The following is an 11,521-nucleotide window of genomic DNA, read 5'->3' as shown; positions in this document are numbered from 1 at the left end:
GTATAGTTGTAGTAGGTTAGTAGTCACAGTGTTGTCTAGATGGACAGTATAGTTGTAGTAGGTTAGTAGTCACAGTGTTGTCTAGATGACAGTATAGTTGTAGTAGGTTAGTAGTCACAGTGTGTTGTCTAGATGACAGTATAGTTGTAGTAGGTTAGTAGTCATAGTGTTGTCTAGATGACAGTATAGTTGTAGTAGGTTAGTAGTCATAGTGTTGTCTAGATGACAGTATAGTTGTAGTAGGTTAGTAGTCAGTGTTGTCTAGATGGACAGTATAGTTGTAGTAGGTTAGTAGTCATAGTGTTGTCTAGATGACAGTATAGTTGTATTAGGTTAGTAGTCAGTGTTGTCTAGATGGACAGTATAGTTGTAGTAGGTTAGTAGTCATAGTGTTGTCTAGATGACAGTATAGTTGTAGTAGGTTAGTAGTCACAGTGTTGTCTAGATGACAGTATAGTTGTAGTAGGTTAGTAGTCACAGTGTTGTCTAGATGACAGTATAGTTGTAGTAGGTTAGTAGTCACAGTGTGTTGTCTAGATGACAGTATAGTTGTAGTAGGTTAGTAGTCACAGTGTGTTGTCTAGATGACAGTATAGTTGTAGTAGGTTAGTAGTCATAGTGTTGTCTAGATGACAGTATAGTTGTAGTAGGTTAGTAGTCATAGTGTTGTCTAGATGACAGTATAGTTGTAGTAGGTTAGTAGTCATAGTGTTGTCTAGATGACAGTATAGTTGTAGTAGGTTAGTAGTCATAGTGTTGTCTAGATGGACAGTATAGTTGTAGTAGGTTAGTAGTCAGTGTTGTCTAGATGGACAGTATAGTTGTAGTAGGTTAGTAGTCATAGTGTTGTCTAGATGACAGTATAGTTGTAGTAGGTTAGTAGTCATAGTGTTGTCTAGATGACAGTATAGTTGTAGTAGGTTAGTAGTCATAGTGTGTTGTCTAGATGGACAGTATAGTTGTAGTAGGTTAGTAGTCACAGTGTTGTCTAGATGACAGTATAGTTGTAGTAGGTTAGTAGTCATAGTGTTGTCTAGGTGACAGTATAGTTGTAGTAGGTTAGTAGTCAGTGTTGTCTAGATGACAGTATAGTTGTAGTAGGTTAGTAGTCAGTGTGTTGTCTAGGTGACAGTATAGTTGTAGTAGGTTAGTAGTCACAGTGTTGTCTAGATGACAGTATAGTTGTAGTAGGTTAGTAGTCATAGTGTTGTCTAGATGACAGTATAGTTGTAGTAGGTTAGTAGTCATAGTGTTGTCTAGATGACAGTATAGTTGTAGTAGGTTAGTAGTCAGTGTTGTCTAGATGACAGTATAGTTGTAGTAGGTTAGTAGTCACAGTGTTGTCTAGGTGACAGTATAGTTGTAGTAGGTTAGTAGTCACAGTGTTGTCTAGATGGACAGTATAGTTGTAGTAGGTTAGTAGTCATAGTGTTGTCTAGATGGACAGTATAGTTGTAGTAGGTTAGTAGTCATAGTGTTGTCTAGATGACAGTATAGTTGTAGTAGGTTAGTAGTCACAGTGTTGTCTAGGTGACAGTATAGTTGAAGCTTTTTGATTAGAGACGCACATACTCACGTTATCTTTCTCTAGCATGTGGTGGACCGTGCAACACCCTGAAACACACACACAGAAACACACACACACACCCATGACACGTACACAGACAACATGCTACGGATGAAGACCGAGCCTGGGTATGAAGAAAAAACAAGAATTATGTTTATTGCCTGTTTTAGGTGAGTCAGTGAAACAATTTTGTATTCATTTTATTAAACAAAGTTATACCCTGACCCCAGATCAGTGTGTGGCTCTTACCGGCTCCATTGCTGTCATTGTCAAGCCAAACATGGCAATGCCATAAGGAGACTAGGACCCAGGCTAACATAGTACAGTTGACAAGTGTCCTGCACTAAAGTGTTTCTGTTGGTTTGTTCTCCTCCAGTTGCGGCCTGTTTAGTGTCCATAATGGGTATGTATTCAAATGTTTCTGTTTTTCTGTTCTCCAATTACATTAAATTAAAAGTTGTATCTCACATATGACTCTTTTCACAGTCTATTATATCCTCCATATGGTTCAATGAGAAAATGTCAAATTGACTTGTTTGAGTTTCACAGCCATACTAACTATGCATACCATACTAAGCTCTCCAACAGCATGACAGCAACGTTCTAAAGAACCTAAACAAATCTCAAACCATGTTTCTGAGCTCTGTGGCCCACTTCCTAGCTCTGGGCTGAAGTTTCCTCTAGGTACAGATCTAGGATCTGCTTCCCCAACCCTAACCTTAGCCATTAAGGAAATGCAAAACTGACCCGGGATCAGCATCTTGAGGCTACTTCAACCTACTCCCTCTCTGCAGGTGGTTCACCTCTCCCTAGCCCTATTCTGATTGGTCCAGACAAGGCCTACCTGAACTCCAAGGTAGTGTTCCAATGTAGGTCACCTGGGTCTCCTCCACCAAACACATACGAGCTCCTGAAGGACGGCAACCACCTGGTCGCCACGAGCAACGACCTCCAAGACGACCAATCGGCTATGTTCTTCCTGAAGATCTCTGTGACGTCAGAAGGATCGTACCACTGCAGGGTGACGGCAGGTGGAAACATGGGCCTCAGTGGAACAGTCCGCCTGCAAGTAGTGAGTGAGTAGAAGGGTGGGTGGGTGTGTGTGTGTGTGTGTGTGTGTGTGTGTGTGTGTGTGTGTGTGTGTGTGTGTGTGTGTGTGTGTGTGTGTGTGTGTGTGTGTGTGTGTGTGTGTGTGTGTGTGTGTGTGTGTGTGTGTAAAGAGGGGGATGGACTATGTGTGTGTTTACTAGACTTGTGTATGCTTACAAATGAGTGGTCGAGCTGTTTCAGTGGAATCGATCATTTCACAGCTAAATGCTTTCACCCGTCTCCATCCTCCTCTCCTCTATCCCCCTCTCCTCCACCCCACCTCAGTCCCTGTCTCAGGCACTATGGTGACTTCTGACCCTGATCCTCCCATTCTCTACGAGGGGTTGCGGCTCACTCTCACATGTGATGTCACCAAGGGCTCCCACCTCTCCTACACCTGGTTCTACAACAGACAGGAAGTGACATCATCTCCAACCTCACCTTTGACCCCGCTTCTGCTCTGGCCGGTGGGGAACACGCTGGTAGTGGAGAGGGTCACAACAAAGCATGCTGGGAATTATTCGTGCATTGCCGGGACCAGGATGCAGACCAACAGCAGGTTCTCCAGCAGCAGAGAGATCACGGTCAGGATCAAAGGTACAATTGCAGAGGTTAAAAGTCGAAGGTTAAGTCACAACCACAACCATACTGGACCTGGGGAATGGCGATCACAGAGACTATTTACACAGAGAACGTATGAAATGTTAACCGTGTCAAACGTTTTGCTCTCTTTATCTCTCTCTCTTCCTTTCCCTTTCTCACCCTCCTTTCTCTCCCTCCTTTCTCACCCTCCTTCCTCTCCCCCCTATTTCTGTCCCCATCTGTCTCTTTCCTCCTTTCTCTCTGCCCTCCTATCTCTCCCTCTCTCTCTCTCTCTCTCTCTCTCTCTCTCTCTCTCGATCTCTCTCTTTATCTCTCTCTCTTCCTTTCCCTTTCTCGCCCTCCTTTTTCTCCCCTCTATTTCTGTCCCCCTCTGTCTCTCTCTTCCTTTCTCTCTGCCCTACTATCTCTCTCTCTCTCTCTCTCTCTCTCTCTCTCTCTCGATCTCTCTCTCTCCCTCAGTCTATCTCTCCGTACCCCAAATATCCTTCACCATCTCCAAAGAGGGTTCGAGTTACCACGGCAATGTGACCTGCAGGTCGTCAAGGGGAACCCCTCCCGTGACCTTCTACCTCTTCCTTGACGACAAGGAGGTGGGTTCCGACGTGGCAACGGAGTCGCTGGTTGCCTGGTTCCCCGTTGCCATGGTTCCCGGGCGTGACATGGGCGCGGTGCGGTGTGCAGTGGAGAGTGATGCACAGAGACTGACCAGCAGACCCCTGACTCTGGTAGTGGGTACGGGCTAAACCTATGTGTGTGTGTGTGTATTGTAGTATTCCATGTGTTTCCTGCATGTGTTTATGTCATGAAAGCTGTATGAGAATTGACTGTGTTTATGTCATTATAGCTGTATGAATGTTGACTGTTTTTATGTCATGATAGCTGTATGAGTATTGACTGTGTTTGTCATGATAGCTGTATGAATGTTGACTGTGTTTATGTCATGATAGCTGTATGAGAATTGACTGTGTTTATGTCATGATAGCTGTTTGAGTATTGACTGTGTTTATGTCATGATAGCTGTATGAATGTTGACTGTGTTTATGTCATGATAACTGTATGAGTATTGACTGTGTTTATGTCATGATAGCTGTATGAGTATTGACTCTGTTTATGTCATGATAGCTGTATGAGTGTTGACTGTTTTTATATGATAGCTGTATGAGTATTGACTGTGTTTATGTCATGATAGCTGTATGAATGTTGACTGTGTTTATGTCATGATAGCTGTATGAATGTTGACTGTGTTTATGTCATGATAGCTGTATGAGTATCGACTGTGTTTATGTCATGATAGCTGGTTGAGTATTGACTGTGTTTATGTCATGATAGCTGTATGAATGTTGACTGTGTTTATGTCATGATAGCTGTATGAGTATTGACTGTGTTTATATCATGATAGCTGTATGAGTATTGACTGTGTTTATGTCATGATAGCTGTATGAGTGTTGACTGTTTTTATATGATAGCTGTATGAGTATTGACTGTGTTTATGTCATGATAGCTGTATGAATGTTGACTGTGTTTATGTCATGATAGCTGTATGAATATTGACTGTGTTTATGTCATGATAGCTGTATGAGTGTTGACTGTTTTTATATCATGATAGTTGTATGAGTATTGACTGTGGCCATCCCTCGCTCTCCCCCTTCCCATCCCTTCCTCCTTCTCATTCCTCCCTCCCTCCCTCCCTCCCTCCCTCCCTCCCTCCCTCCCTCCCTCCCTCCCTCCCTCCCTCCCTCCCTCCCTCCCTCCCTCCCTCCCTCCCTCCCTGTCTCCCCCATCCCTCCCTCCCTCCAGTCCCAGTAGGAGGCTCACCAAAGGTGGATGTGGAGTACCTTTACAGAGTTGATTCCAAGATGGCCGCCGCTCGTCTCCAATGCCTCCTGAGCCTTGGGACCTTCCCTTTCTTCTCCTGGTCCCTCAACGGCTCCCTCCTCCTTCACCCCTCCGAGGGAGACTCCTCTCACCCATCTCACGCCCTGGCGGACGGAGGGCGCACCCTATTCCTCACCGAGATCACCCTAGAGGACTCTGGGTATTATCGGTGCAGAGCAAGGGACAGTTATGACGTAACGTCCGCCTGGGTGGAAAGCCAACCTGTCCTTGTGCAGGTCACAGGTGAGTTAGGATGTGTCCCAAATGAGGGAGAATTAGTCACCCATAGGCCATAGTCAAAAGTAGTGCACCAAATGGGGAATAGGGTTCCATTTGGGAAGCAGGCTAAATGATAACAATTTATTTAACTGTAATAACTTTATGCATGTTGGCGAGTTGACAGGTGAGTTAGGTTGAAACTTTACAGGTGAGTTGGTTGTGGTGACATCTCTCTCCCCTCTCATCTCTGTCCATACAGAAGTTGCCACGACAACCATAGAGGTCATGGCCATAGTGTTCTGCTGTTTCCTCATGCTGACCCTGGCAGGGGGTGTGGCCTGTGTGATGAGGATGCTCAACCGCCAACGAGGTGTGTGTGTGTGTGTTCAGAATATGGTCATTGTTCTTAAATGTGTCACTCTCAGTCTTTCGTTCTCTCTCTCTCTCTCTCTCTCTCTCTCTCTCTCTCTCTCTCTCTTCCTCCCCCCTCTCTCTCAGACGTTGTTGCAAGCAGCGAGCAGAGAGCGAGAGCGAGAGCGGCGAAGTGAGTCCTGTATTTCTTTAAGTCTATGGTAGGCCTACAGTGTTTTGAAACTATCCAGTTTAATTCAACCCAACTAGGATCCCTTCCAAAACCTCCTTGTACTGTCTCAGATTAGGGTCATTGCCCTTACAAACATCTCCCTCTCTCTCTCTTTATCTGTCTTTCTGTCTCTGTCTGTCTCTGTCTTTCTCTCTCTTTCTCTGTCTGTCTGTCTCTGTCTTTCTGTCTGTCTCTCTCTTTCTCTCTCTCTCTCTTTCTCTGTCTTTCTCTCTCTTTCTCTGTCTGTCTGTCTCTGTCTTTCTCTCTCTGTCTCTGTCTGTCTGTCTCTGTCTTTCTCTGTCTGTCTGTCTGTCTGTCTGTCTGTCTGTCTGTCTGTCTGTCTGTCTGTCTGTCTGTCTGTCTGTCTGTCTGTCTGTCTGTCTGTCTGTCTGTCTGTCTGTCTGTCTGTCTGTCTGTCTGTCTGTCTGTCTCTCTGTCTCTCTGTCTCTCTTTCTCTCTCTTTATCTGTCTGTCTGTCTCTGTCTTTCTGTCTGTCTCTCTCTTTATCTGTCTGTCTCTGTCTTTCTGTCTGTCTGTCTCTCTCTCTCTCGCTCTGTCTCTTTAATGTCTCCCCCTTCAGTGAAAGACGATTCAGTGAACATTTCTGCATCATCCCAGATCCACTTTCTCTGTCTGACATCACTACCAGGTCAGGGGTCAAGCAAGTGGACACTTCCTGTGTTGACAGTGATGTTGAGAATCAGGTAGAGTTGATGACACATTTAAAACAACTGAGAGCTCAGAACTCGGGAATCTCCGACTTCCGACTTCATTGCATTCAAAACAACTGGGAACTGGGAAGAAAACAAGCCCCGACTGGGAAAAGTCTATTTGAAAGGTCATCCAACACGAAGTTCCATCTCGGGAACTCTGGCCTCTTTCTTGTGCTTTCCGACCTGAAGATCACTGACGTCATGATTTGACCTCGTATTTTTCAGAGTTCTCAGTTGTTTTGAAAGCAGCAATAGCACACCCAATATACTACTGATATTAGCTGCATGATTTTGAATCTAGACTCCAGAATAATCCAGTGTAGAAAAAGGAGATTTCAACATTGCACTGACAAATGTCCATAGAGTATATCACTTTTTTATGATATATATTTTGGGAAAATACAACTTTTTATCATAACTGTTCTTTCTCTTTTCAGACCCTTGAGATCACAATATAACCGACGTGATGAAATAAAACCCAACTTTAGACCGACGAGTTCCTCACAAAAGAATCCTTCAATGTAATTTTATCCAACAAACTATTATAATGTTTTTTTCAATCACTTCAGCCCATTTTTCAGATCGAAGTGTTATATTTTCAAAAGTCAAAACTCACACCACTTGTAATGTCCCCTGTCTTGTGTTCAGAACCGTTGATTTAACATTCATTGGTGCTGAACACATCGTTCACCCGAGTCATACCATGACAACACTTTGTTTAGTTACCAATCAATCAGATAACGACAGGCTCACCAGTTAGTCATTTTAACTACCTTTTAATCCAACAGCAAAAAATACAAGATACATACAAACTGTCCTTTTTGAAGTGCTGAGTAGAAAGAAGAGTATATGGTAAATATCATTTTCCGTACAGTATTTGGCCATAACTTGACATGCACAATTAGTTTTTGAAAAACCTATTTTGTTGTATCCAATGGTGAGCATGTTGAGACGTACATCAGTCTTACAGTTTCATCATCCTTACGATAATGAAGCTGACGAAATTCGAGCAAGGGCTGCCTTCCAGAAAGACCCCAGAGATTGTGACATTCTCTGTTTCATGGAAACATGGCTCTCTTGAGATATGTTGTCGGAATCGGTTCAGCCACCGGGCTTCTCCATGCATTAAGCCGACAGAGATAAACACCTCTCTGGGAAGAGGAAGGGCGGTGTCACGCCCTGACCTTAGAGAGCCTTTTTATTTCTCTATTTGGTTAGGTCAGGGTGTGATTTGGGTGGGCATTCTAGTTTGTCTGTTTCTTTGTTGGCCTAGTATGGTTCCCAATCAGAGGCAGCTGTTTATCATTGTCTCTGATTGGGGATCATACTTAGGCAGCCCTTTTTCCCACCTTCGATTGTGGGATCTTGTTTTTGCATTGTTACTGTCTAGCCTGCAGAACTTTACATTCGTTTGATTTTGTTGTTTTGTCGGTGTTCATTATTAAAAATCATGAACACTTTCCACGCTGCGCTTTGGTCTCATTCATTCAACGACGGACGTAACAAGCGGGGTGTATGCTTCATGATTAACGACTCATGGTGTAATCATAACAACATACAGGAACTCAAGTCCTTCTGCTCACCTGACCTAGAATTCCTTATAATCAAATGCCGGCCATATTACCTCCCAAGAGAATTCTCTTCAGTTATCATCACAGCTGTGTACATTCCCCCTCAAGCAGACACCCTGACGGCCCTCAAGGAACTTCACTGGACTCTGTTGTCACGATCGTCATAATAAGTGGACCAAGGCGCAGCGGGATATGAAGACATCTTCTTTTATTAAAGATGACGAAACACGAAACGAACACTTTTACAAAACAAAACAACAAACGACCGTGAAGCTACAAACGTAAGTGCATACACAAGCTACAAAACGTTCAACATAGACAATTACCCACAAACACCTAAAGCCTATGGCTGCCTTAAATATGGCTCCCAATCAGAGACAACAATAAACAGCTGTCTCTGATTGAGAACCAAATCAGGCAACCATAGACTTTCCTAAACACCTACACTGAACACAACCCCATACATACTAAAAAACCCTTAAACAATACACACACCCTAAACTAGACAAAACACACAAACATCCCCCATATCACACCCTGACCTAACTAAACTAATAAAGAAAATCAATATAACAGAGGCCAGGGTGTGACAGTACCCCCCCCCCCCCCCCCCCAAAGGTGCGGACTCCGGCCGCAAAACCTGACACAGAAGGGGAGGGTCCGGGTGGGCCTTCCTATGGTGGTGGCTCGGGTGCGGGACGTGGACCCCCCTCCACCATAGTCACTAACCGCTTTGGTGGCGCCTTTGGAACAGCGAGTCCCGGACTGAATACCATCCCAGAGGGCGCCACTGGACGGAGGGGCAGCTCCGGACTGAGGGGCAGCTCCGGACTGAGGGGCAGCTCCGGACTGAGGGGCAGCTCCGGACTGAGGGGCAGCTCCGGACTGGCAGATGGCTCTGGCGGATCCTGGCTGACTGACGGCTCTGGCGGATCCTGGCTGACTGACGGCTCTGGCGGATCCTGGCTGACTGACGGCTCTGGCGGATCCTGGCTGGCTGGCTCTGGCGGATCCTGGCTGGCTGGCTCTGGCGGATCCTGGCTGGCTGACGGCTCTGGCGGATCCTGGCTGGCTGACGGCTCTGGCGGATCCTGGCTGGCTGACGGCTCTGGCGGATCCTGGCTGGCTGACGGCTCTGGCGGATCCTGGCTGGCTGACGGCTCTGGCTGGTCATGGCTGGCTGACGGCTCTGGCTGGTCATGGCTGGCTGACGGCTCTGGCTGGTCATGGCTGGCTGACGGCTCTGGCTGGTCATGGCTGGCTGACGGCTCTGGCTGGTCATGGCTGGCTGACGGCTCTGGCTGGTCATGGGTGGCTGACGGCTCTGGCTGGTCATGGCTGGCTGACGGCTCTGGCTGGTCCTGTCTGGCGGACGGCTCTGGCTGATCCTGTCTGGCGGAAGGCTCTGGCTGCTCCTGTCTGGCGGAAGGCTCTGGCTGCTCCTGTCTGGCGGAAGGCTCTGGCTGCTCCTGTCTGGCGGAAGGCTCTGGCTGCTCCTGTCTGGCGGAAGGCTCTAGCGGCTCCTGTCTGGCGAACGGCTCTAGCGGCTCCTGTCTGGCGGACGGCTCTGAAGGCTCATGGCAGACGGGCGGCTTTGCAGGCTCAGTACAGACGGGCGGCTTTGAAGGCTCAGTACAGACGGGCAGTTCATGCGGCGCTTGGCAGACGGACAGTTCAGACGGCGTTGGGCAGACGGATAGCTCAGATGGCGCTGGGCAGACGGATGGCTCAGATGGCGCTGGGCAGACGGATGGCTCAGATGGCGCTGGGCAGACGGATGGCTCAGATGGCGTTGGGCAGACGGATGACTCAGATGGCGTTGGGCAGGCAGGCAGCTCAGACGGCGCTGGGCAGACGGATGGCTCAGATGGCGTTGGGCAGGCAGGCAGCTCAGACGGCGCTGGGCAGACGAGCAGTGCAGGCGGCGTTGGGCAGACGGCCGACTCTGACCTGCTGAGGCGCACAGTAGGCCTGGTGCGTGGTGCCGGAACTGGTGGTACCGGACTGGAGACACGCACCTCAAGGCTAGTGCGGGGAGCAGGAACAGGGCACACTGAGTTCTCGAGGCGCACTATAGGACTGGTGCGTGGTACCGGGACTGGTGGTACCGGGCTGAGGGCACGCACCTCAGGGCGAGTGCGGGGAGAAGGATCAGTGCGTACAGGGCTCTGGAGACGCACATGAGGCTTGGTGCGTGGTGCCGGAACTGGTAGTACCGGACTGGAGACACGCACCTCAAGGCTAGTGCGGGGAGAAGGAACAGGGCATACTGGACCCTGGAGACGCACATTAGGCCTAGTGCGTGGTGCCGGCACTGGTGGTACCGGGCTGGGGACACGCATCTCAGGGCTAGTGCGGGGAGCAGCAACAGGACACACAGGACTCTGGAGGCGCACAGGAGGCTTGGTGCGTGGTGTAGGCACTGGTGGTAATGGGCTGGAGACACGCACCTCAAGGCTAGTGCGGGGAGCAGGAACAGTGCGTACAGGGCTCTGGAGACGCACATTAGACCTAGTGCGTGGTGCCGGAACTGGTGGTACGGGGCTGGGGACACGCATCTCAGGATGAGTGCAAGAAGCAGGAACAGGACACACCGGGTTGTGAAGGTGTACTGGAGACCTGGTGTGTATAGCCGGCATCAAATCTTCCGGAACTTTAACACAAGTTTCAGGCTGAGTACGAGGAACTGACACAGGTGGCATCGGACAGCTAACACGCTCATCAGGGAAAATGCCATGCATACTCTGCCAAATCAACAGCTCTCTCTCTTCACTCTCCTCCAATTTTGTCAACAACTCCTCGAATGTCTCATAATCTCCCCTTCGTTCACTCTCCTCCAATCTGTCCAATAACTCCTCGACAATCTCAGACTCACCCCTCAACTTCGCCGACTGCTCCAAGTGCCCCCCCCCAATAATTTTTTGGGGCTGTCTCTCGGGCTTCCTACCGTGTCGCCGTGCTGCCTCCATCTCTGCCTTGGGGCGGTGATATTCCCCTGGCTGTGCCCAGGGTCCTCTCCCGTCTAGGATTTCCTCCCATGTCCAGAAATCCTGCGATCGCTGCTGTTGCTTTTTATTCCGCCGCTTGGTCCTTTGTAGGTGGGTAATTCTGTCACGAACGTCATAATAAGCGGACCAAGGCGCAGCGGGATATGAAGACATCTTCTTTTATTAAAGATGACGAAACACGAAACGAACACTTTTACAAAACAAAACAACAAACGACCGTGAAGCTACAAACGTAAGTGCATACACAAGCTACAAAACGTTCAACATAGACAATTACCCACAAACACCTAAAG

At 47.9% G+C, this 11,521-nt stretch overlaps 1 protein-coding gene across 5 annotated transcripts; it reads left to right on the top strand.

Moving 5' to 3' along the window:
* The first annotated feature begins 1,636 nt into the window (after nt 1–1,636).
* LOC120041442 (Fc receptor-like protein 5) lies at nt 1,637–7,795 on the top strand. Of its 5 annotated transcripts, none has more exons than XM_038986401.1 (10): nt 1,637–1,737; nt 1,944–1,970; nt 2,362–2,643; nt 2,942–3,253; nt 3,719–3,991; nt 5,057–5,377; nt 5,613–5,723; nt 5,852–5,897; nt 6,517–6,585; nt 7,087–7,795. In XM_038986401.1, exons 1-10 carry the CDS (start codon nt 1,698–1,700, stop codon nt 7,172–7,174), a joined length of 1,569 nt encoding a protein of 522 aa, XP_038842329.1. In that variant the 5' UTR covers nt 1,637–1,697; the 3' UTR covers nt 7,175–7,795. The 5 variants fall into 5 exon arrangements, with proteins under 5 accessions (XP_038842329.1, XP_038842330.1, XP_038842331.1 ...); XM_038986402.1 differs by having other exon boundaries at nt 6,517–6,640; nt 7,087–7,142; XM_038986403.1 differs by lacking the exon at nt 5,852–5,897.
* Nucleotides 7,796–11,521: the final 3,726 nt, after the last annotated feature.

This window comes from Salvelinus namaycush, unplaced genomic scaffold (genome assembly GCF_016432855.1).
Source record: "Salvelinus namaycush isolate Seneca unplaced genomic scaffold, SaNama_1.0 Scaffold467, whole genome shotgun sequence".
NCBI lineage: Eukaryota > Metazoa > Chordata > Actinopteri > Salmoniformes > Salmonidae > Salvelinus > Salvelinus namaycush.
The sequence above is the reverse complement of the archived record's forward strand: the minus strand, read 5'-3'. Positions and strand labels throughout refer to the sequence as shown.